We start from the raw sequence: 23,931 nt of genomic DNA on the forward strand, positions 1-23,931 counted from the left end.
AGTAAGTGTTCAAGGGAATGACCCAGGAGAGAGTGCAGTCTCTGTAAACCATTTTAAATTTGAAGAGACCGGGGCTTTTTAGGCTAGAGAAGACAAAAAAGAAAAAAGACAGATACCTTTTGATCTTTGAAGGGCTTCTTAGAGAAGGTAAAAGAGGCCTGAACTCTTAAGACCAGTGGTAGACATCATGAGAGAGGTATTTCACTTTAACATAGCCAATAGTATTATCCAGCCCTTGAAACCAACTGCTTTGTGTGATGGTTAGATCCATTACTATAGGTATTTGGGTAAAGGTATCCAAGTGAAATGGGGACATAATTAATTGTACCCCCATCTCAGATTAAACTGTATACATGTACACATATTTGCCAATATACATACACACAAACACACACATATTATTACTATTATGGTTAATATTTCAGAAAATCATTTTAAGTGTGATTTCTGCCTTTACTCTCTACCTCCCTATTGTTTTCTTGGTGTTTGTTTGGAAAATCAGTTTCTGATATGATAATTATCTTATTTTCTTATGAATTAAAAAATCTTTTTCCTTAGCACTTACCATAGGAAAACTTTCAGTAATCTAACTACCTTAATTAATTAAAGTTGTACCATACCTTTTCCCTATATACTCTTTTCTAGGTCGATTTTAGAACTTCCTTGAACCCAAAACTTATACCGTGGTGATCTGCATGCATAGGTGAAAATTAGTTTGACTAATTCTCTGCTCCACATCATTATTATTATAGTGGCAATGTGAGCAGTTTTCTGCTTTTTCTCTATAATGTAGTTCTGGTTTTTCCAGTTACTGTGTGGTCTTTCCCTTCCTTGGTTTCCTCTATTCAAAATTAGGATAGTGAATTTTCTATTTGCTATCTTTTTTGATATAAATGTTTAATGGCAGAATGCTATTTTTATGAAAATGGGTTTGAGTTCTTTTAGTGCACACTAATGAGGAGAAACCTAGTAGTGTTTCCGTTCAGCTATTTATGTCAGGTAATAGATATAAATTTCACCACCAAGAAAGACCTTGTATAAATTATTAAACTATATGTTTAATGTATAGTGTTAAGTGTAATTTAATATGTGATTCTAAATGTTATTTTGCGGGAGGCCCTTGAATTACATGTATGTAATTATATGTTAGATGAAGCATTGTGTTTTCCTATGGATGTCAGGTAACGTGTCCCATAATGATAGGTCTCACTGGAGTGATCTCTGAGACCTACCTGTTCTTTGGGAAAAGAAGTTACTTGTTTATACTGATTTTTTCCCTGGTAAGTGCCAATGTAGAGATCCTTTTTCATTCTTTCTTACTTAGTTCTCTTTAAAAATCTATGTAATCTTATATAAAAGTCAATTAATTTTATATTTGTATGTCCTTAGCAAGTAGGAGTTCTTTTGAGATGGTCCTGTCAAAAAGGGATGTGGCTTAGAGAGGATTCTCAGCAATTTATTATTGTACAGTTGTTCTCTGTAAGAATTTCAAGAATAACAGTATACCTGTTATCACATAATGATGCTGTTGGTATTTTACTTTCAAATATTAGAAAGAATGGTTTTAAAGATTGTTTAATAATTGCAAAGATGGTTGACATTGTGATTGCTTTTTGAGGGGTGGAGAAAGAAGATTTGTGGGTAAGTTGGGAGGAGAGAGAAATGTTCTTCCTAAACTAAAGAGCTATTAAAGACTTTACTCCAGCACAGTAATACTGATAGTTAATAACATTTGAAAACTAAGAGTCATTCATTTTTTGACATCTTAATCTAATTGGGTGTTTTTGAAATCTTGGTGACTTTCAGAAACTCACAGAAGAGAAATATGAAGTGGAACAATGTGTAGATGAGGCTTCTATTATAATTCGGAATACAAAAGAGCCCACGCTAACTTTGAAGGTGATACTTACTTCCCCGCTAATTAGGGACGAATTGGAGAAGAAGGATGGAGGTACACATGTATATATATTTGTTTTGTTCACGTAAGACCTCTCTTGAATGCTATGTTAAGTGTGCTTTATGGACATAGAAGTAACTATCTTCATTTGTTTTATACCTCTCCTAGTATTTTAAAAAGCTTTATTTCTGCATAATCGCCATATTTTGCAAAAATGTATACATTTGAGATATACGTTAATTCAAAAAAATCTGTTGATTATCATGTTGGTCTTAACTCTGCTTTTGTTTTTATACTACTTTAGTATTTTGTTTCACTTTGTCTACTATTGCATTGTGATTGGTATCAGCCAATCTATTCTATGTGGTTTGGCTATTAGGATTTGTAGTTTGATTTTAGGATTAAATGTCCAGAAAAATACTGCTTTCGAATTTACTCACTTGTTTCAAATGACTCATTTGCACATTGCTTTTGACTTCCAGTAACTATTATAATCTTGTAAGATTTATGCTTTACCTAATTGTCCATGTGTAAATATGTTTTATAATGTAAGAGATATAAATTGGGACATTGTTTTCTAAAAATTAATCTTTAGTACATTTTTTTCTAGGAAGTTTGTCATCCTGTTAGCATTCTATATATGACATATGTGGGAATTATGCCTTAAATTAATTTTCTTCTGAAGTTAAAAAGCATTCTTGTATGGATGGCAGTGTCGTCCTCATAAAAGTAGAGTGAGAAGTCTATTCAGTTTTGAGAAGGAATAATGGGCTTCTTTTTCTGATGTTTTTATCCTGTCAAGTTAGCTTGTTTCTGCCTCTGAGTCCTATCCCTAGGAACACTTGCCATGTGATATTTGTCCTATGTCAGACCTTTGACCAACTGGCCCCTCTCTGTCATGACAGTTTAGAGGCAGTGTGGCCTTTCTGGGCCAGTGGGGACTCGCTGTTGCTGTTTCTTCATCACTAGACATTCAGCAGGTCCCCTCCCTGAAATACCAGTGCAGTAAGAAATATTGGTCAGTTTCCTTATTTATGTCAAGTTGATGGTAATAAAGGTGTAGTAAAAGACACATTAGTGATGTTAGAATTTAGAGTTTAGGCAGACATGACTCATAGGATCTCTTAAAGTAAAAGTGATAGACTCTTTTTTAAAAAAGTTTTTTGGGGTAACTAAAATCAGCTGTACCATACCCCACAAATATAAACTAGACACATAATGAGTCATATTTCGAAATTAAAGTGCATCCAATCTGTAATTGGGTTTATGCCAGTTCGTTCGTTCGTTCTTTCTTTCTTTCTTTCTTTCTTTCTTTCTTTCTTTCTTTCTTTCTTTTTTTTTTTTTTTTCTGTATATAGTATCTGTAATACCTCTGAAGAACCAATCTTAAGCAGCTTAATTTCTTTAACAGCTTTACAGTTCACCATTAACTGTAGAACTATAAAATGATTTCTGAAGTGTCAAGATAATTCTGTTATTTCTGGTAAGCTGTGTTCTACTTGACCCTCTAGTGTAAAGCCAACCACTTCTAAGAATAGTTATAATTATAGGTATTATTAACAATAGAGATAGTATAGAGAGGTGAGAAAAAGACTGAAATCGCCAAAGACTAGATTAATTATACATCTGCTTGTAGCTGTAGGTATCTCTTTTGTTTTTTCTTTGAAAATGTTAAGAGAACATAAGGCTTTCTTTTTTTCCTCATGGTTTGTGTACTTAAGTGAGATTATGTCATAGTTTTCTATGATACCCTTAAGCTTAGTCTGTTACCTTTATAACTTTAATTTCTGTACACAGAAGCTGGAAACAAATTCTTAGTGTACACAACCCTTACTAGAAGACTAGTTATTGTAGAATGGAATTTGTAGTAAAGTGGGAGAGTCATAGTCTCTGTTCAGGGTGTTCGGGTTACTAAGAGATCCCAAGACCCTTATGAGCTGAATCTCATCAGTTAATGTTAACGTTATTGTGTGGGATCAGATAAGGTGAAAGAATCTGCCTGGATGTAATGTGTAAAACACATTACTTCCTCTCGTTTTGAATGGAAGAAAGATTTGCTTTGCAAATATTGTCCTTAACCTCCCAGCTATGTTGACTCACTGTTATCTCTTATAATTTGCACATTTTGTCTAACCTGGGCTTTTTCAAGATTCATTTTGATCTGCGCTGCAGTTTCGGGTATTCCTGAGCAACTTTGAGGGTCCAGCATGAAATGAGCATTTGAGACCTGGGCTGTACGATTCTATAGGACTTGTTTCCTCACACCAGACAACTCCTCCTGCCTTGATGCAGTTCTTTTCAGCTGCATGGGGTAAAGGTACAGGATTCATTTGGGTTCCAGAAATTTCTAAGACTGAGAGATACACCCCTTTTCAAAATGTCCACTCAGTTTTTTTCTCAAAGTTTAAAACAATATGTGATGTAACTTTATTTGAGGAGACATTTTCCTATAGAATCTCAACATCTCCCCTCCCCACAAAACAAACCAACTATTCACAATACATATACACTCACATCATTCTCTTCCCTCTCTTCACTTGCTACATATTTGGGTAAAATCTTAAGGGAAAAAAGCATGGTTGCAAGCAGGGAGAAGCAGAGGACTGGGGCAGGTGAAAACATCACACCTAGCTCCTCAGGGTTGTCTCTGCAGAAGTGGGTCTAACTATTCACTCAGATCACTGTTTACGTTTTCAGTGGCCAGACTGCGGAGTGAATCTTTTTGGTATTGTTTACTGTTTCACAGGTAAGATTCCTCCTGTGCTGTCAGTCTTCTTGCCATACTCTGACCCTTTACTTGAAGGCCCTGTAGAATAACCATTCCCCATTACCATGTTCTTCCTGCTAAAGAAGGCATTGGAGAAAAAGCACAGACCTTTGTGCCTGGCAGTCAGGTGTTCAATTCTTAACTCCATTAGGTACTTTTTTTTTTTTTTTTTAATTAAGTGTAAGGGCGCCTGGGTGGCTCAAGTCAGTTGGGTGTCAGACTTTGGCTCAGGTCATGATGTCATGGGTTGTGGGTTCAAGCCCCATGATGGGCTCTGTACTGACAGCTCGGAGGCTGGAGCCTGCCTCAGATTCTGTGCCTCTTTCTCTCTGTGCCCCTCCCCCACTCATGCTCTGTCTCTCAAAAATAAATAAACATGAAAAAAATTAAGAAAATATATTTTTATTAAGTTTACTTATTTATTTTGAGAGAGAGAGAAATCACACGTGCAATTGGGGAGAAGCAGACAGAGAATCCCAAGCAGGCTCTGTGTGCTGTCAGCGCAAAGCCTGACATAGGGCTTGAACCCACAAACCGTGAGATCATGACCTGAGCCAAAATCAAGAGTCAGACACTTAACAGACTGAGCCACCCAGGCGCCCGTTAACTCCATTAGGTATTCTTGCTGTGTGATCTCGGACAGGTTTCTTCATTTTAAATTGCGGCTAATAAATACTTGAGAAAGTAGTTTGAGGTCAAATGAGAGAATTTATGTAATGTGAGCTGTACAATACCCAGCACAAAGTATTTGCTCAATAAATAGTGGTAGTTACACTTAGCTTCCTAAAAAGATTCCCAGTGCAAACTCACTCACTCAAACTGCCTCGAGTTCACAGTGAGAATGGCATGTACTTGATAGCTCTGAGGAACTGAACTCAAACACAGGTAACCTCTTAACCATCCACTGAAGTGTAGTATTAGAATCGGTATTCTGTATTTGCTGCAGTGCTAATCAGTGCTAATCATGAGCTGATTTGTTATAAAGGTTATGACTCGTCAAGGGTAGGTATGTTTTTCCTTACCCGTGTCCTTTATCCCTAGTGCCTGCAGTGGTACCTAATTCATAGTAGGTGGCCACCCAACTCTGTTAAATGAATTTTTATAGTGAGCACATTGCCGGATTAAATAGGACTGTCTGGTGTGTAAGAAGCATTAACAATGGGCATCTTGATATTCAAGCAGTATATATTGAAGATTTAGCTGTGTTAAAGTATTTTATAACTTCCTGCGTTAGAAGCCTTTCTCATATATAATTTAACCTTCACAGCAGCCCTATGAGGTAAATAATTGCCCTGTTTGATAAATGAAGAACGTCTCCCATTTCTCCCAGCTCCTCCCACTTGGAGTCCAGTGTACCCTCTGCTCACATTACTCTTCAGAATGAGTGTAGGAGCCTCTTAGCTGATTTAGTTATGCTCAGCCTTATACAGCCTCAGCTTCTTTTAGTGCTTGTGATTTTAAGAAGTATATTTGCTGTGAGGGTAGTCAATCAGCTATTTATTATATTTACAATGCAGTGTGAAACCAGGTGGATAGGGAGCCTACAGCGACTCTTGTGGCTAAGGCTAAGGTGAACCGCTGTCCTCAATATTTAGGGGTTCACAGAGAAGTTGCCCAAGAGTCCCTTTCACATAACTTCTGACACATCTCACTAGCATGAGCCCTGCTAAGTGGAAAGCAGTAGATTCTCACAGTCCAGAGATCACAACTGGGATTATAATGATGCAGTAGGCTTTATTTTCCTGCCTTCCACAGCTGCTAGACCCCACACTATCCAGGGCAGATCTTTAGCCATTATCTTTCTAGTGGCCGGCTGCCTACTGAGGCATTGAAGAAAAGTTACCGAGTGATACTTCTGCCATAAATTAGGAGAACAGTGCTCTCTCTGTTCTACCTTAGTGCCTCATTTGACTGTCTGCATTATTGTGGCCAGATGTTTTGCATGGACAATGGTTTGGTGCCTAATATCTGCTCTCACAAAGTCTCAAGAATTGAGAGAGGGGGCTGCCAGGATATCTTCAAGCTAACTAGAAAATTCTGTCGGCGTGAACTCAGTAGCCCAGCTACATCCAGATTGTCAAGGAGGCCTTTATGATAATCCAGCACAATTATTTTACCTTAGAAGAGCCCAGGTTCCACACCTGTAACTTTCATTTAACACAGTCCTGTTCTGGCTTTTCCCCACCCCACCCCAAAACAGGCTAGTGTTTTGTTAAGAGACAGAGGGTTTGCTTGCATGGAAAGGGATTGAGAGAAACTGACCAACATTTCCTGCAGTGTGGTGTGTTTCTGGTCACTGATCTAACCTCTAACCAAATAAGCAAAGTTAGGCATAGTAGACTTGTCTTCCAGTGCTTCCATTGTTCAGAATGTTTTATGTACCTTCATGCCCTCTGCCAGTTTGCTGGAAAAGCTGTTTGCCTTTGCTTTCGACATTTTTGTCACTTGCCAAGCCCATCCCATCTGCTGTTTCTCATCTGTTCTACTGGTCACTGTAGGAAAATGAAATGGCTCACCATACCATTGTTTGTAATTTAAAGACTCCAAATGTCTTTTTATCAGAAAAGTTTTTCTTCACAAAATTGAAACACCAGTGTTAAAGTTCATACAGAAATGTTAAGCTTCAGGTTCTGCTACGAGAAGTAGCATTGTTTTTCCCGCAGCAAGTCTGTGATAGTTATTTTTCTTAATGAATAAAAAAATATAAAACTATATTATCTTTCTAGAAAGCAAATAGGCAAGCGGGGCTTATAAGTAGCACTACAGTGCCATACGAATTTATACTGTTTTAAAATAAGCTTTGAAGAAGACAAAATGAGATGAGTTATTACATCTCCTCTCCTGTTTCCTACCTCATGAATATTGAAACATTCTGGATCTTTGGACTTTTTGACTATGAGAGCATGAAGAAACATGGTCATTCTGGTGGTGATGTGAAGGGAGTCCAGTGCAAGCCTTCTGTTCACTGCCTGTGCCTTTCATCTCTTTTTAGCAGAATCTACTGCCTCCAAATGTTGACTGTCTGTAGCAAGATGATGTCTGTTATTTTTTTTAATAAGAGTTTGTGATTATAATCTGACCTTGGGGATGAATTTATCTAAATATTTTTGCCATTGTTCCCCTTTTAAAATATATGTGTTGCAGTGGGCATAAGATGTTACTTATAAGCTGCAACCACTGGATGAAAGTTCCAGAAAGGTCAAAAAGAGCTTTTGTTTGCCTTGTGTTTTCCTATGCAAACTTCCTCTGACTCACTCCTGTCTTACATTGCCCGCTGCAGCCCTCCCCCCCCCCCACCCTGCCCCGCACCTTCCAAACACTCCTACAAAGATGATTGAATAAAACTTAGCTTGCATCACTTTTAATTTGAAGATTGAAGTCTTAAAAAAATAAAAGTACCGTTCATGCCTTTTCTTGAGATTCCATGATTTAGCAGTCAGTCAACCTTTGTCATGTCTAACTTTTAAGAGAGTCTAATCATTCATTTACAGTAGTTTGTTTTATCTGGTACATGAGCTTTACACAGATGCTTGTATTGACTACAGTTAAGCATTTTGACTTAAAAACATTAAAATGAGTTCATTGTATGTTTCATGTTATTAAAAAGAATTAAGCAAATCAGGAACTAGATCATTGGTGAAGTGAACACCCATAGTATATGGCTGCATATTCATAATATATCTGTGTTTATAAATTACATTAATAGGTTTTTTTTTGTTTTTTTTTTTGAGGCTTCCCATTCTGTGAGTAAAATGGGGCAATGAATGAGAGCCTGTGTTGTGGCTTTGTTGGCAGAGGTTAATGTGAAACAATGCAAATATCTGCTGTAGAGCTCACCTGGTCAGAAAATAAGTGTGTAGCACTTTAGCCTTTTGAGTGTTGCAGCTGATAGAGCCACAGTTCATTCTTTCATAGATTTGTTTTCTGTTGGGCATCATGCTTTTGGTTTTAGTTAATGGCAGTCTGTCAGAATATATAGTACAGTGCCTTAACAGAATCTTATAATAGTATCAGAATCCAAAAAGTATCAGTGATCTTGTGTTGCATTTAAAAATATTTATAATGTATCATTTGGCCCATACAAACATACTGCCTCTGTGACTGTTATGATTATTCTAGGAAAAAGCATTGGGTGGACTCTCCTACATCTGCGAGAGTTCTTACAAGAGAACGGTGCATCTGATTGCATTGGATTAGACAAAGAATGATTCCTCAGGAGATATTTGTATGTTGTAGGCATTATAAATATTGCAGCAAATATCGTTTAAAAACTCACTTCCTAGTGGCTTAGAGGAAATATATATTTAATGATCCAAATTTGGATTTAGAATTGTGACATCCTCTCAGATACAGATATTTATCATTAATCAATCACATGTTTGAATTCTTACTTCTGCTGCTCTGGGCCATCTAATCCAACTTTAAAATGTTAAGGCAAGTCAGATAACTGTAATTAGATACAATTCTTTGCTGCCCTTAAAAAAAGGGTATATAAAACCTGAAATATTCCAGTGTATTCCATTATTATAGTTTTAATAATTTTGTTTTAGAAAAGAAAGTAATGAGAGAAGTTAAGGTGATGCTTGAAGAGTTCTTATCAGTGGAGCAGAGTTTCTGTGAAGGGTTTTCGTGTTGGATGAGTTTATTTAGTTGTTAACAAAAATTATACTCAGTGTATTCTTGGTAAGTTTCAAATTGATTACATGAGAGAGTCCCAGTTTTCCTCAAGAACTCATCAGCAATTCTTCTGTAAAGGAAAGTTGTTATTGCTCCTGGTCCCAGATTTGTGCTCTTTGCACCCCACCAGAGGCAAAAGTGCTATGTACCTATTTTGTGTCCCTGTAATGTTATACATACGCTTAATAAGATCCCAGATTGTATGTAGCAGTGGTCATGTATTTGTTTACTGGATGAATGCTCTTGTGCTCCTGTTGTACTTGTGCACAGAATGGCTCTGATGACTGTTTACTTATGTAATCATCGTGCACGTAATTTAAGAAGAAAGCAACAAAACCAAATCGTGAAATCTTCTGGGAGTCTTATTAGTTCATTCAGATGCTGCTCTTCTTTTTATTTTTATTTTTATTTTTTGGTAATTTGACAGGAACCCCTTGGTCAAATTGTATCTGTCTCTCTTTATCCCGTTTTCCTATTAGAAAAGGTTGCGATGAAAGATCCTCCGGACTTACTGGACAGGCAGAAATGCCTGGACGCCTTGGCGTCTCTTCGACATGCCAAATGGTTTCAGGTTGGCTCTTTGTTATTATCTTATTGTTATTGTAGCCTTGTGCAGGTTTCATTTGGAACACCTGCCACTTAATGGTTTCTGTGCACATAATGTATAAAATGGGGGCGCTTTCTACCTCATAGGGTTATTTTAGGAGTAAATGAGTTAATTTAGGTAAAATGCAGAGTACAACTTCTATTACAGTTAATGATGTTTAATTATCACATAATCTTTTTTGGCTTAGTACTCTGAATTTCAAATGATGGCTTATAAAATACAAACAGGGATGAGAAAAGCTGAAAGTTAAGATAGATGGTTGCCCAGAATGGGATTACCAGGAGGCTATAAAAGCTATTTTAGTAATATGCTTCCTCTTCTTTAAAATCTGCCTTTCTAAACTACAATTTTACTACTTTTAATAACTTGATTTTTTGGTTTGCTTGACAACTGATGAATGACTGGATAATTAGTATTCACTTTAAAAAACCTATCCATGTCCCATGTGCTTAAAATAAAGATTGGATTTCAACAGGGATATTGGAATCATTTTGTTTGTTTTAGGCAAGGGCAAACGGATTAAAATCATGTGTAATTGTCCTCCGCATTCTGCGTGATTTGTGCAACAGAGTTCCCACATGGGCACCATTAAAAGGATGGGTAAGTACTTATGGTTAAAACGAAATTCTGTAGCTATAGTCAGATGAAATCCTGTAGAAATTACACGTTACTGTAAAATGGCTGCAGTCTGAGTTAGATGCGCCTTAACCTGTTTTTGTTCTAGAAAAAAATTGTACATCTTTTCAGATACTTTTTTACACATATAGCCTGTCTCCTCCTACCTCATCATATTCATGTTACAGAGCCTGAGATATTTTTTCTGACAAGAACGTTCTATGCCTGTTAGAAGAGACTTCTTGCACTTTACTCTGTACTGATGGTTGATTACTGTTCACCTAGTGCCCCTGAAAACCTCCTTGACTGACACATTTCTCTTTCAGGGCTACTTCCATTTAAAATAAAAATTACCTGATATGTCTTGTATATGGCTCCCTTATCCTCTTTCTCTTTGAGTATAGACATTTAAAAATATGGTTGTTTTAGTAAGTAAAGTCAGGCAAACAGTACAGTTATTACAACTATAGGCATGGTTTATAATGTATCGTGCAAAAACTTATTTCATTTAGAAATTATTATGCTTGACCTAATCAATACCACAGTGAAGAACATTATAAAACAAATAAAGCTCCAATGGATCATTTTAGATTAATCAAGCAATTGTTACTCTGACATAGCACATGCGTTTTTAGTTTATTAACTGTGGAGATTTGGTCCTTTGTTTATTCTAATTGTAGTACTTGGGGTAGGCTGTGTGAAGTCTTATTGTGGTTTGATGGCTTCCTAGGTTAAGTAGGAGATAAGTGGGCTGGGTTTAAACATTGATTAGTTATTAGCTATTACTAACTGATACATAAAGCTTGTTAAATCAACTAGATGACCACAGTTTCTTAAGTGATCCTTTCAGGGTAGCCCAAAATGAAGTTTTTGTAACAAAATGTCTTCTATGTTATCTCAAAAATGATTAATTTAAAAACTCTGGTGGGGTAAAAGTTGATAAATCAAGCAGGAAGAGTTAATTGGGCCCTAAATATTAAGTTGACTTTCACTTTTTTGGCCTCCATTGTAGATAGAAATGTCAGCTCACATTTAACTGGAATCCTTTTAACACTTGGTGCATGTACTAATTTGTAATTTAATATCTTCTAGCCACTAGAGCTTATATGTGAAAAGTCTATAGGTACTTGTAATAGACCTTTGGGCGCTGGGGAGGCCTTGAGACGAGTAATGGAGTGTTTGGCATCTGGAATACTACTTCCTGGTAAGGGTTTCAAACTCTGGAGGCAGAAGAATCAGAAAAATTTCATTTTAGTTTATTTTTCTAAATATGTGCTATATTTGTCCTCTGCACAGGAAAATGATGCGTAGGTGTTATTTTGCTTGGAATGTTAGCAACTAGAATGTTTGAATGTTGGGAACATGATATAAAACTCTCTTTCAATAACTGTAATTTTTGTTTTATATGTACTAACATAAAAGGTACTAATAAGATATTGTGTCTGCTATGAATTTGCTTTACCTAGAGTGCTGAATTTCAGATGTAGATGTTTGGTTAAAATGTATGAAGTTCGTTCTGTTTGCAGTCAGGTTTTTAATTTGGAAAAATTAAATTTGGTCTTATTTTATGTATGTAATCCCTTTAAAGATCTGGGATGGTTCATCATGCTGTTTCTAAATTCTCAGAGTAAGACCCAATTTTGTCGTTAGATGCAAGTGACTTCCAGTAAAATAAGGACATTTGAGTGTTAACATATTGAAAATGAGAGAGTGTCCTTTTTATTCCATTTAATTGAGCAGATTTTTAACCTAGTTCCTCAGCTATTTTTTTTCTTTCCATTCTTTTCTCTCTTTTGTGTTAGTTCATGGAATTCTAAACTCAGTTCTAAATGGTTCTTGTGTCTTTCTTTTGCCCTTGCCAAAGGTGGTCCTGGTCTTCATGATCCTTGTGAGCGAGACCCAACAGATGCTTTGAGCTATATGACCATCCAGCAAAAGGAAGATATTACCCACAGTGCACAGGTAGAAGATGGGGCATGTCACAGTGATCTATTAGAGAGATATCATAACTTTATTTTCTGAAGTGTTCTATTTAAACACTTATTTCTTGTCTGTTACTAGGGTCTTTTGCCATCATAAGGATAGCATTTAATGAATGTCTTTAAATGTCATAAGGGCTTTATGAATGGCCATTAAAATGTGAATAAACATAATCTTTTGTTCTTTAGCATGCACTCAGACTATCAGCCTTTGGCCAGATTTATAAAGTGCTGGAGATGGACCCCCTTCCATCTAGTAAACCTTTTCAGAAATATTCCTGGTCAGTTACTGATAAAGAAGGTGAGTGTTTTACTGGGGTTGGACGTGGGCAGTGGTGATGTTCATGGGATGCATCACTTATTAGATCTAAGGGAGTGTTATTGTTAATGCAAGTCATGTATTGCTTTTCTTCCTGACTTTCTTTTCTTTTGTCCCATCAGTGACTTAGCTTGCTATCATTTATTCTTACTAGTGACAAACTCACTTAGCTATGTCGACCAAATTCCGAGCCACTTTACTGCATAGATTTAGGGACCACACTTTGAGAACCCCTGGTCGAAGAAGAAAAGCCGTAAGCTAGGAGGCGATGTTACCACTGTCACTGACCAGTTCGATCTTTGTCATGCTTGGAAGTGTTGTGTAACTAAGAAAGAGAAAGATATAGAGGAGGAGAAAAAAGTATACTGAAAAATTCAGTACACTATTCCGTTTGACCTAATGTGTCTGAACTCAGAGTTTTGAACCTAATATGGCCTAGGTTCCAGCTAAAACCTCCACTAATTTACTAGCTGTCAGCCTTGAGCAACGGGTTCATCTCTCTCTCTCTGTAGTGTTATTACCTCCACTTTATTGTCTGATGTCAGATTAAAATGCCCAACTCAGTGCCTGGATTATATAGCAGATACTCAAATGTGAATCACTTGTCACCTCACGGTGCCCCAATAGATGTTCCCTCCCCATCCCCCATCTCCTATTATACTAGAAAGTAGGATGTTGGCCACTAGTTGTTCTTCACTTGGGACCCAGCCCATCTCCCACAATGGATATTACTCTAATAATTTTTATAGGACAAAAGTAGTGTAATGGCCCAGTCTGTTTATTTAGACAGCAGAATTCCAGGGGTTAAACGACTTTTCAGGGAGTCCATAAAACCAAAACTGTTTCATAATAGCACCAAGGCTTTTTTTCTTTTTTTCTTCTTTTTTTTTTTTTTTTGGTCTTTTCCATTCTTTGTCCCATAGTGTGCAGTTTTGTAGAGACTGCATGTGACATGTGATGGCATCATCTCTCTGATGTTTAATGGGATGTTTTTTGTATACTCTTGTATTAAAGTTGTTTTAATTTCTAATATGCTAAATATTGATAGGTATAACCCACAAAACAAAGCTCTTAGAGTGCCCAGTAATTTTTTTTTAGATAAGGGGATCCTGAGACTAAAACTTTGAGAATCACTGCCTTATGCTGTAAACCCCTCAGAGGTAAGGAGTTCTCCAGGTCCTACTGTATAACTTAAAAACCAGTGCTCGAGGGTCACCTGGGTGGCTCAGTCAGTTAAGCATCTGACTCTTGATTGATTTCAGCTCAGGTCATGATCTCATGGTTTAGGAGATCAAGCCCTGTGAGCTAAAGGTGTGGAGCCTGCTTGGGACTCTCTCTCTTGCCTCTCTGTCTCTGCCCCCTTGCCCCTTCATGTGTGCGCGCTCTCTCTCTCTCTCTCTCTCTCTCTCTCTCTCTCTCTCTCTCTCTCTCAAATTGAAAGAACAGAAGAAAAAACAAAGAAAAAACAAAACAACCAGTGCTCAGTATTTGGGCAATGAAAGACACCTTACAGTGGGTGCTCACACAGCAGCAAAGAGTTTTTGAAAAGGATTCACATAGCCATGTGACATTAAGCACTGTCTGTGGATTGAATAGAATTTTCAAATATCTTTAGAGATTTTTGTGATTAGTATGGAAAATTTTGTTTGAATTACTGAATTCATAGCAACTCTTTTGGTTTTGTATTTTTATCTTTCACTAGGTAGTAAAAGTGTGTCTACTGTTATGTGACTTTGTTGGGTTTTTTTCTTTTTTAACTTTAAAGGTCTTTCTCATTAGTTTGGCAACTATTGGTCTGTCAATTTATAGCTTAAAATAGAACCAGACTGTCAAGTGTTTCCACTCAAGCACTATCAGTTACTAGCTGCATGAGCCTGGCAAGTCACTTACCTGTCTGTGCCTTAGCTATAGGAGGAAGGGACCGTGGCCATTGCCTCCAGACCCTTATGGTCTTCTTCCTCATATCTTCATGTTTTTAGCACCTAGCTTCCTGGCATTGGCATTCACACTTTATTCTTGTAATTCTTGGTGATTTCACGATGCACTCAGACGATTTTTTCCAAAATTCTGACTTCTTAATTCCTTGATTTCCTCTCCCACAAATGTTTTGTCTTCTACCCTACCTGAGTTATCCATTCTGTGGACATACCCTAGACCTGTCTTCAATAACTGTACCCTCCCCATAATCTTATTTTCAAGAATCCTACTTTCTGACTGCCTCTTATCATCGCTCTGGTACCCTTGCTCCAGTTATTGAGCCTCAACATTGATTCTGTTGCCTTCTCAGAGTCCTTCACCTTCCTGATGTTCTCTTCTGTCCCTTCTCTGCTTAGATTCAGTGGCCCATCATTATGATCACTCCCTAGCACATGCCTTCACTTCCTTGATGCTTTCTTCTTGGCACAGTTCTAACTGGGGAAATCCAACTCTGCCGGAACCAGGCTGTTGAACATCATTGGGGGAAAAATACAGTCACCTTGACTTTTTCCCTTTTAGGTCTATTGCAAATAGACCATTTGTGTATCTGGCAATCCTCCTGTAAGTTCTAGAGTTCTCCAGTTGTCCTAGATGACAGTTTTACACCTTTTCTCATTTCATACTTCCTCTTCCAACACCTCGCTCTCATCTGATGACTTTGTTTGTTCAAAGGACTCATGTACTTTGGATAAACTCCCTTGACTGTGGATAGACTGTCCAGACTCTTAAGACCAATCTTTCTGCTTGTCTACTTTATCCGATCCCCTTTGCCTACAAGTGGACGTTATTCCAATAATTCTCTCTTTTCTTACTAGCATCAACTCTTCCCGTTCTACTGCATCATTTTTATCAGTGTAAAAATTTGCTGTAATATCTCCCATTTGAAAGATGAAACCAAACTCCCTGATTCTGCAGCCCCCTCCAACAGAGTCTTGTTTTCTGTTCCCCTTTATAAGTACTTTTTAAAGGGTGGCCTATTCTTTTCCCCTTTTCTTCACTTTTAAAAGTTTTTTAGTTTTTTTTTTTTTTTTTTTTTTTTTTTTTTAATGTTTGTTTATTTTTGAGAGAGACAGAGACAGAGTGTGAGCGGGAGGGGCAGAGAGAGAGGGAGACACGGAATCAGAGGCAGGCTCCAGGCTCTGAGCTGTCAGCACAGAGCCCGATGTGGGGCTCAAACTCATGGACTGTGAGATCATGACCTGGGCTGAAGTCAGGTGCCCAACTGACTGAGCCACCCAAGTGCCCCATCTCCTTTTCTTCACTTTTAAAAAACTTATTCTAATCAGGCTCTTTTCCTTCACCGCTCTACCAAAGTCTCTGTTGTTACCTTCATGTTACTATACTCAGCAGTTAGTTTTCAGTCCTCATCTTAGCTGAATTTTTAGCCACAGTTGACACAGATGAGCACTGTTTTTTCTCCCAAATTAATTTTGCTAGGATATTTCATGTATACATAAAGGTATAAAACATATGCCACTTAAAAAATGATTAAAAAAATTATATACAGTCACCACCCTGGTCGAGAAACAATATTGTTAGCTTCTCAGAAAACACCTATTTATCTCTCCACATCACCTCCTTGCCCCATGAACTAACCATTCCTGACTTTTCGATAGTCATTTCCTTGATTTTCTGTATAGCTTTCCCACCTGTATATGCTTTCATAAACAATTTGACATTGCCTATAACTTCATAGAAAGGGAAACAAACTGAATTCTGTGATTGACTTCTTTCTGTCCAGCATTGTTTGGGATAAGTTCATGTTGCTGCATATAGCTATGTTTGCTGATTCTAATTGCTACATAGTTTCCATTATGAATGTACTACAATTTACCCATCTACTTTTGCAGGACATTTGAGGTCTTTTCATTTGTTGGCATCTACCTGCAATGTTGCTGTGAGCATTTTTGTACATGCCTCCTGGGGTGTATATCCAGGAGTTACTGTAGGCTAGGTAGGATATGATCTAGTAAATGGTTATATATATCCGTTTACACTTTGACCAGCAGTGTATGAAAAGTTCCTGGTGCCCTATATCCTCAACAGCATTTGTCATTGTCACATACTTTTTCTGACATGAAATACTACTTCTCATTTGATTTGTAGATCATTACTTCCTCTTGGTTCTTCTAGCCACACCGCCCTCTCCTCAGTTATGTTTGTTTTTCCCCACCTTCCTGGTTTCTGAATATTTAAGTGTCCCAGCGTACAGTCCTCAGACTATTTCGTCTCTTCATTTATACCCCCTCTTTAGGCAACCTCATCTAGTCCCTTGTCATGAAATATATATATCTCTACTACCAGCCCTGACCACAGACCCAGATATCCGAAGTCCTCTTTGGTGTCTCCATGGGGAAGTCTAAGAGACACCTCAAACTTAAGATGTCTAAAACTCAAAATTCCTGTCCTTAACCCTGCTTCTGATCTCCTCTTGACATAGTTATCCCCATCCCAGTCGTTGAGAACTCTGTCCCTCTATGTACTCAAATCAGACACCTTCACCCTTGAGTCCTCTTTTTCTTTGACTCTGATCCAGACCATCAGCAAATCCTGTCTGTTTTACTCTCAAAGTATGTCCAGAATTGAGCTATTTCTTTAACTCCTTCACTGCTGTGTTCCTGACCTAACCTGTCATCATCTCTCACCCTGATTATTGCAGTTGTCTCTCCTATCTGGTCTTCCTATTTCTGCCCTTGTCCCCAGTGTCTGTTTTCGACAAAGCTGCGGTTCGTTCGTTCTTTCTTTTTTTTTTCTTTTTTTCATTTCTTTTCTTTTTCTTAACTTTTTATCTGGAAATAATTACAGATTTCACAGAAAGTTGCAGAGATAGCACAGAGAGGTTGCATGTACCCTTCACCCAATTTCTCGCAGGTTACATCTTATGTGACTAAGTACACTATTAAAACCAAAAAACTGATATTGATACAACTTGTATTTGTTTTATGGCATTTTCATCACATGTGTTGATTTGTGTAACCAGCATCACAATCAAGTTGCAGAACTATTTCACCACCACCAAGATCTCTCTCGTGTTGCTCCTTTGTAGCCACACCTACCCACTCCTCTCCTCTCAGCCATTCCCAAGCCCTGCAAAGCATGTATTTTTCTCCATCTCTATGATTTTGTCATTTCAAGGATTTTATTTATTCACTTATTTATTCAAAAAAATTTTTTTTAACGTTTATTTGGTTTTGAGAGACAGAGACAGAGTGCAAGTGAGGGAGGAGCAGAGAGAGAGAGGGAGACACAGAATCTGAAGCAGGCTCCAGGCTCTGAGCTGTCTGCACAGAGCCTGACATGGGGCTCGAATTCAGGAACCGCGAGATCATGACCTGAGCTGAAGTTGGACGCTTAACCGACTGAGCCACCCAGGCACCCCTCAAGAATTTTAAATAAATGAGTTATACTGTATATGATCTTTTGAGAGCCTCACCACCCCGTCCTCCCCCAGCATAATTCCATTGTGGTCCATCCAAGTTGTGGTGTGTGTCAGTAGTTAATTCCTTTTTACTGTGGAGTAGTATTCTGCAGTATGGGTGAGCCAGAGTTTGTTGAGCTATGCACCTGTTGTAGGATACCTTGTTTGCTTTGGGCAAACAAGTAAAGCTGCTGCAAACAATCTTGTGTAGGTTTTTGTGAGAAGTTCACAAAAATATAAATTTTTATTTGTTAGGTTGGCCAGCAACTTTCCTTTGTTGTAATGTTTTGTCAAGTTTTGGCTCTAACGTTATGCTGGCCTTATAAAGTAAGTTGGGAAGTATCCCCTCTTTTTCTGTTCCTTGGGAGAGTTTGTATAAGATTGATGTTTCTTAAATGTTCGTAAGAAGTTATTAGCAAAGCCTTTTGGTCGTGTGGTTGTGTTTGTGGGAAGGTTTTCAGTTATGGGTCTAATTTTCTTAATAGGCAAGGGACTATCATCTTCATGTCAGAATTTTGGTAAATTGTGTTTTTCTAGGAACTTGTCCATTTTATCCAAATTTAGAAATAGTTTGTAAGATCTTATTTTTTAACTGTCTGCAATATCTGTAGTGATGTCCGCTTGTATGCATTTTATGCTTCCTTTTTTTTCCTGATCACTGTCATTAGAGGTTTATCAGTTTTATGAGTCTTTTCCAAAAAATCAACTTTGGCTTTGTTGATCATCATCTGGTATATGCTTATATTCCAGTTCATTGATCTGTATTCTTATCCTTTGTTTTTCCTCACCACCTTCTTTGGGTTTAATTTGCTGCTGTTTTTTGGTTTGTTTGTTTGTTTAACTTTTTTAGATCGCTGAATACATTATTGCTCTCTTTTGGCCTCTTATTTTATCATGCATGCTATTAAGGCTGTAAATTTTTTGTTTTAAACCCAGATTTATGTGCATTCCACTCTTTTGACATGAGTATTTTCATTCTCACTCAAACTATTTTTTATTTTTCCTTATTATCAGCTCTTTGACACAGGAGCCATTTAGATAGCATTGCTTCATTTCTAGAAAAATGAGGATTTTCGAGTTACCTCTTTATTGCCTCTTGAGTGATCTGAGAACATGCTTTGTATGGTTTCTGTCCTTGGATATTTCTGGAATCTTATTTTATGGCCCTGTACATGGTTTTTTGTAAGTGATTCATACTCTGAAAAAGTATGTACATTCTGCAGTTGGTGGTCAGAATGTTCTTTACATGTCAGGTCACATTTGTTTATTGTGTTGTTCACATCTTTTATACCTGTACTGTAGTTTTTTGTTTTCTTCCTCTCTCTGGTGGATGGTCTATTTCTGCCTATAGGTCTGCCAGCTTTTAATTTATACTGTATTTTTCATTTCTAGAATTTTGGCTCTTTTATATGCAGATTTTCTGCCAGAAATTCTTCTTGTTGTCTTTTTTTTTTTTAAAGCATTCTGATCGTTCTTTTTAATACAGTGTGTTTTTGAAAGCTCAATCATCTGCGCCCCTTTTGGGTCTGTTCACGTTGTCTGCTCCTTCTCTTGATTTTTAATCACGACATCTTGTCTTCTCATGTACCTGGTTATTATGAGTGCTGGAGACTGTAAAATGAGCAGTTGTAGAGAATTTAAAACCTAGAGTAATGGTATCTTGGAGGATTTACATTTGTTTCTGAGAGCTGGCTAGTGGAATTGGCAGTCCTGGATCATTTTAATGCAATCAAGGATTGAGATGATTTGAAGCTGGACTTTTTAGTCCATGTGAGATCCAGACTGTTTCTACTTTATTTACTTCCAGTGTATGACATAGTAGAGGCTCAGACCCCAGTGTGGGGGGTTCAATAGGTCTTTGCTGGGTGAGCTTCAGTTTTAGACGCCTGAGATCTGAGGGCCTGTTAAAAGTTACTCTGTCCAGTTCTTAGTGGCTTCTTATAGATTTGGTAGATGCCGCTAGGGGAAATGTGGCCTTAGGTGCAGGGTTTCCATTATCTCCCAGATCCTGACTCCACAGTTCGTTAGTGCCCAGGAGTAGATCTTTTTTTCTACACTTTTGTCCAGCTTTTCTAATTGCTCTTGTCAGAAAAGCTTTTTGAATTTACTTTCTCATACTGGGTAGTGGAACATCTTTGTTGTATAAGTTCCTTTGGTGAATTAGTGGCAGCTAGGGTTGTCAACTGTGGCCCTTCCTCATCTTCTACAATCGTCCCCTTCTCGTCTAGGCTACTCTACCCACTTAGGCCTTTATGCTGTTTCTTAGCATGTCCCTATCTTAAGACCTTTATTCTTGCTGTTTTCTTTCCCTGGGACTCTTCCCCATATTGCTGAATAGCTCACTCGTATTTTCTTCAGGTCTTCATCAGAGGGTCACCTTTTTGACCCCATCAGTGATACCTTTTTGACCTTGCTAATGAGCACCACATATGAAATAGCAACACCTCCACCCCCTCAGGCCTCTTATTTTTCTTCATTTTGCTGACGACCATAAGACGTGATTAGTTTCCATCATTATGCGTAAGCTCTTTGAGGCAGTGTTTTGTTTCCATTACCTGTCCAGCACCTAAAGTTGTCCTGCACATAGAAAATGCTTAATATAATATTTGTTGCTGAGTGAATGTAAGAATGAAATTATAATGAAGATAAAAGTACAGACTTCATAGTGTTTGTGAGGATTAAATAAGTTAATACAATTAAGTGAAGCCATTTGCAGCTAAAGTAAGTACAATACCAGGCATATGGTAAGCACTCACATAGTATTTCTCAAAATTGTTGCCTCGCAAATGATCACTTCTCATTTCTAGATACGGCAGAGATTGAAAATGACTTGCTTGTTTTAAAGCTCCCCCCCCCTTTTTTTTTTTTTTTTGCTTACATTCATATTATGATTAACCCCAGATTTTATAGCCTTGGGGCTGGGATGGTAGAATGAAGCTTAATCCATGGGACTCTATTCATGTAGCTGGAGGATTTAGAGAATAGATCTGTGCATTTAAACCAGCTTATGATTTCCAGGCAATCAGGATGCAGCTTTTAATGTAACTTAATGAGTGGGAGAGTGATTGAATAGACATCGTTCATTTTTAACTTTGATCTCGTAAGGACTCCATTCTGGGAGGCTGGCACACTCTCAGTTTTAGGTAATGCAAGTGGAATACAATACTAAGCAGATATAAGCAAATATTATTTTCTGTTGAAGAGAACATCAAGATTTATTGACCTGAGTGGTAAGTATTGACTCAAGCAAATGCTGAAGTCAATGTTTACCGCAAGGGACAGTAAATCTTGATGATCAGAGAATATGTAGTTAATCTCAGAGTTTCATTAGAAGTATCTGGAAATCTTGTGGAATGAATCTCTTGAGTATAACTTTGCTTTTGGAAAAACCCAACAACCATCTTTTAAGTTGAAGACACAGAGTTCTTTAAAGTACCTGGACATATTGATGAGATTTTTTCCTGATTGTTTTTAACTTGGACAGCCAAGTTCCTGCCTTATGTCTGACAGTGTTATGAGCTAGCTTCTTTATCTAAGAAATTGATTGATATCAAGTTCAGTTAGATATTGTTTATATTGTTTATATTATTTTGCATGATATTGTATATAAGTCTTAATGCACATAGTTTATAAGATAAAAGACAAGGAACAAATATCTTTAACATTTATAGTTTAGCGGAAATACAAGATCTCTATGTATGAAATAGGCAATGACACAAGGCTACGTATGACACTTTATGTTTCTGATATTATAGAAATTATTTTAGAAAGTTGAGAGGAAAGTTGTTGAAAACTTAATGGAAAAGATGAACTGTAAAGAAATTCTTTTTTTTTTTAAGTTTTAATTTTAATTCCAATTAGTTGATAAACCATTTTAGGTATACAGTATAGTGAGTAACAGTTCTGCACATCACCTGGTGCTTGTCACACACAACAAGGGCACTCCTTAATACCCATTATATATTTAACTCACCCCTCGCCCCATTCCCCCTCCTTTCTGGTAACCATCAGTTTGTTCTCTTTAACTAAGAGTCTGTTTCTTGATATCTCTCTCTCTCTCTCTCTCTCTCTCTCTCTCTCCCCCTCTCCCCGCTTTGCTTATTTGTTTTGTTCACTAAATTCCACATTTGAGGGACACCTGCATGCCTCAGTGAGTTAAGCATCCGACTGTTGATTTTGACTCAGGTCATGGTCTCATGGTTCATGAGGTCGAGCCCCGTGTTGGGCTCTGTGCTGACAGCATGGAGCCTGCTTGGAATTCTCTCTCTTCCTCTCTCTCTGCCCCTCCTCTGTTTGTGCTCTCTTACTCTCTCAAAATAAATAAACTTAAAAAAAATCCACATATGAATGAAATCATTTGGCATTTATCTTTCTCTGATTGACTTACTTTGCATAATAGTCTCTGGCTCCATCCATGTCATTGTAAATGGCAAGATTTCATTCTTTTTTATGGTTGAATGTATATATAATATATATTTATATACACACAATGGAATATTACATATATATAATATAATACACACACCACATCTTCTTTATCCATTCATCTACTGATGGACTCTGGGCTACTTCCATATTTTGGCTGTTGTAAATAATACTGCTATAAACATCAGGGTGTGTATATCCCTTTGAATTAGTGTTTCTGTATTCTTTGGGTAAATACCTAGTAGTGCAATTGCTGGATCATAGGGTGGGTCTATATTTTTAACTTTTGGAGGAACCTCCATATTTTTCCACAGTGGTTACATTAGTTTGCCTTCTCACCAACAGTGCAAATGTTTCCTTTTTCTCCACATCCTCATCAACACTTGTTTCGTGTGTGTGTGTGTGTGTGTGTGTGTGTGTGTGTGTATGTATTTAATTAATTTAGAGAGAGCGAGCCAGGGAGAGGGACAGAGGGAGAGAGAGAATCTCAAGCAGGCTACATGCTCAGTGCGGAGCCCAGTGCGAGGCTTGATCTTACAACCCTGGGATCATGACCTGAGCTGAACTCAAGACTTGTACACTCAACTGACTGAGCCACCTGTCTTGTGTTTTTTATTTTAGCCCTTCTGATAGGTGTGAGGTGATATCTCATTGTGGTTTTGATTTGCATTTCCCTGATGATGAGTGATGTTGAGCATCTTTTATGTGTCTGTTGGCCATCTGTATGTCTTCTTTGGAGAAATGTCTTCTGCCTATTTTATTCTTTTTTTTCTTTTCCTTCCCCCCTCTCCTCCTTTTAAAAATAATCTCTACACCAATGTGAGGCTCAAACTCACAACCCCAATATTGAGTTACATACTCCACCCACTGAACCAACCAGGTGCCCCTGTCCATTTTTAAATTGGATTATTTGTTTTTTGGGTGTTGAGTTATATCAGTTCTTTATATATTTGGGATACTAACCCTTTATTGGATATGTCATTTACAAATATCTTCTCCCGTTCCTTAGGCTGCCTTTTAACTTTGTTGATTGTTTTCTTTGCAGTGCAGAAGCTTTTTATTTTGATGTAGTCCCATTAGTTTATTTTGCTTTTGTTTCCCTTGCCTCAGGAGACATATCTAGAAAAAACTTGCTATGGCCAATGTCAAGGAAGTTACTGCCTATGTTCTCTTCTAGGATTTTTATGGTTTGAGGTCTCATATAGGTCTCTAATCCATTTTGAATGTTTTTGTGTGTATGGTGTAAGAAA

General features: G+C 37.5%; 1 protein-coding gene across 13 annotated transcripts in view; it reads left to right on the forward strand.

Moving 5' to 3' along the window:
* STRBP (spermatid perinuclear RNA binding protein) overlaps positions 1-23,931 on the forward strand; it is a 152,220-nt gene that overhangs the window by 90,953 nt on the left and 37,336 nt on the right. For 12 of the 13 annotated variants that reach the window (XR_009251419.1, XR_009251420.1, XR_009251418.1 and 9 more), the window contains 6 exons: positions 1,807-1,951; positions 9,821-9,912; positions 10,453-10,548; positions 11,656-11,767; positions 12,428-12,525; positions 12,732-12,843. Coding sequence is in view for 9 of the 13 variants with exons in the window: in XM_058694203.1 (XP_058550186.1) it covers positions 1,807-1,951; positions 9,821-9,912; positions 10,453-10,548; positions 11,656-11,767; positions 12,428-12,525; positions 12,732-12,843 (655 nt within the window). In the remaining 4 variants the exon portion in view is untranslated. The remainder of the gene's footprint in view (positions 1-1,806; positions 1,952-9,820; positions 9,913-10,452; positions 10,549-11,655; positions 11,768-12,427; positions 12,526-12,731; positions 12,844-23,931) is intronic. The other variant, XM_058694211.1, reaches the window with a different exon arrangement.

Source organism: Neofelis nebulosa, chromosome 12 (genome assembly GCF_028018385.1).
Source record: "Neofelis nebulosa isolate mNeoNeb1 chromosome 12, mNeoNeb1.pri, whole genome shotgun sequence".
NCBI lineage: Eukaryota > Metazoa > Chordata > Mammalia > Carnivora > Felidae > Neofelis > Neofelis nebulosa.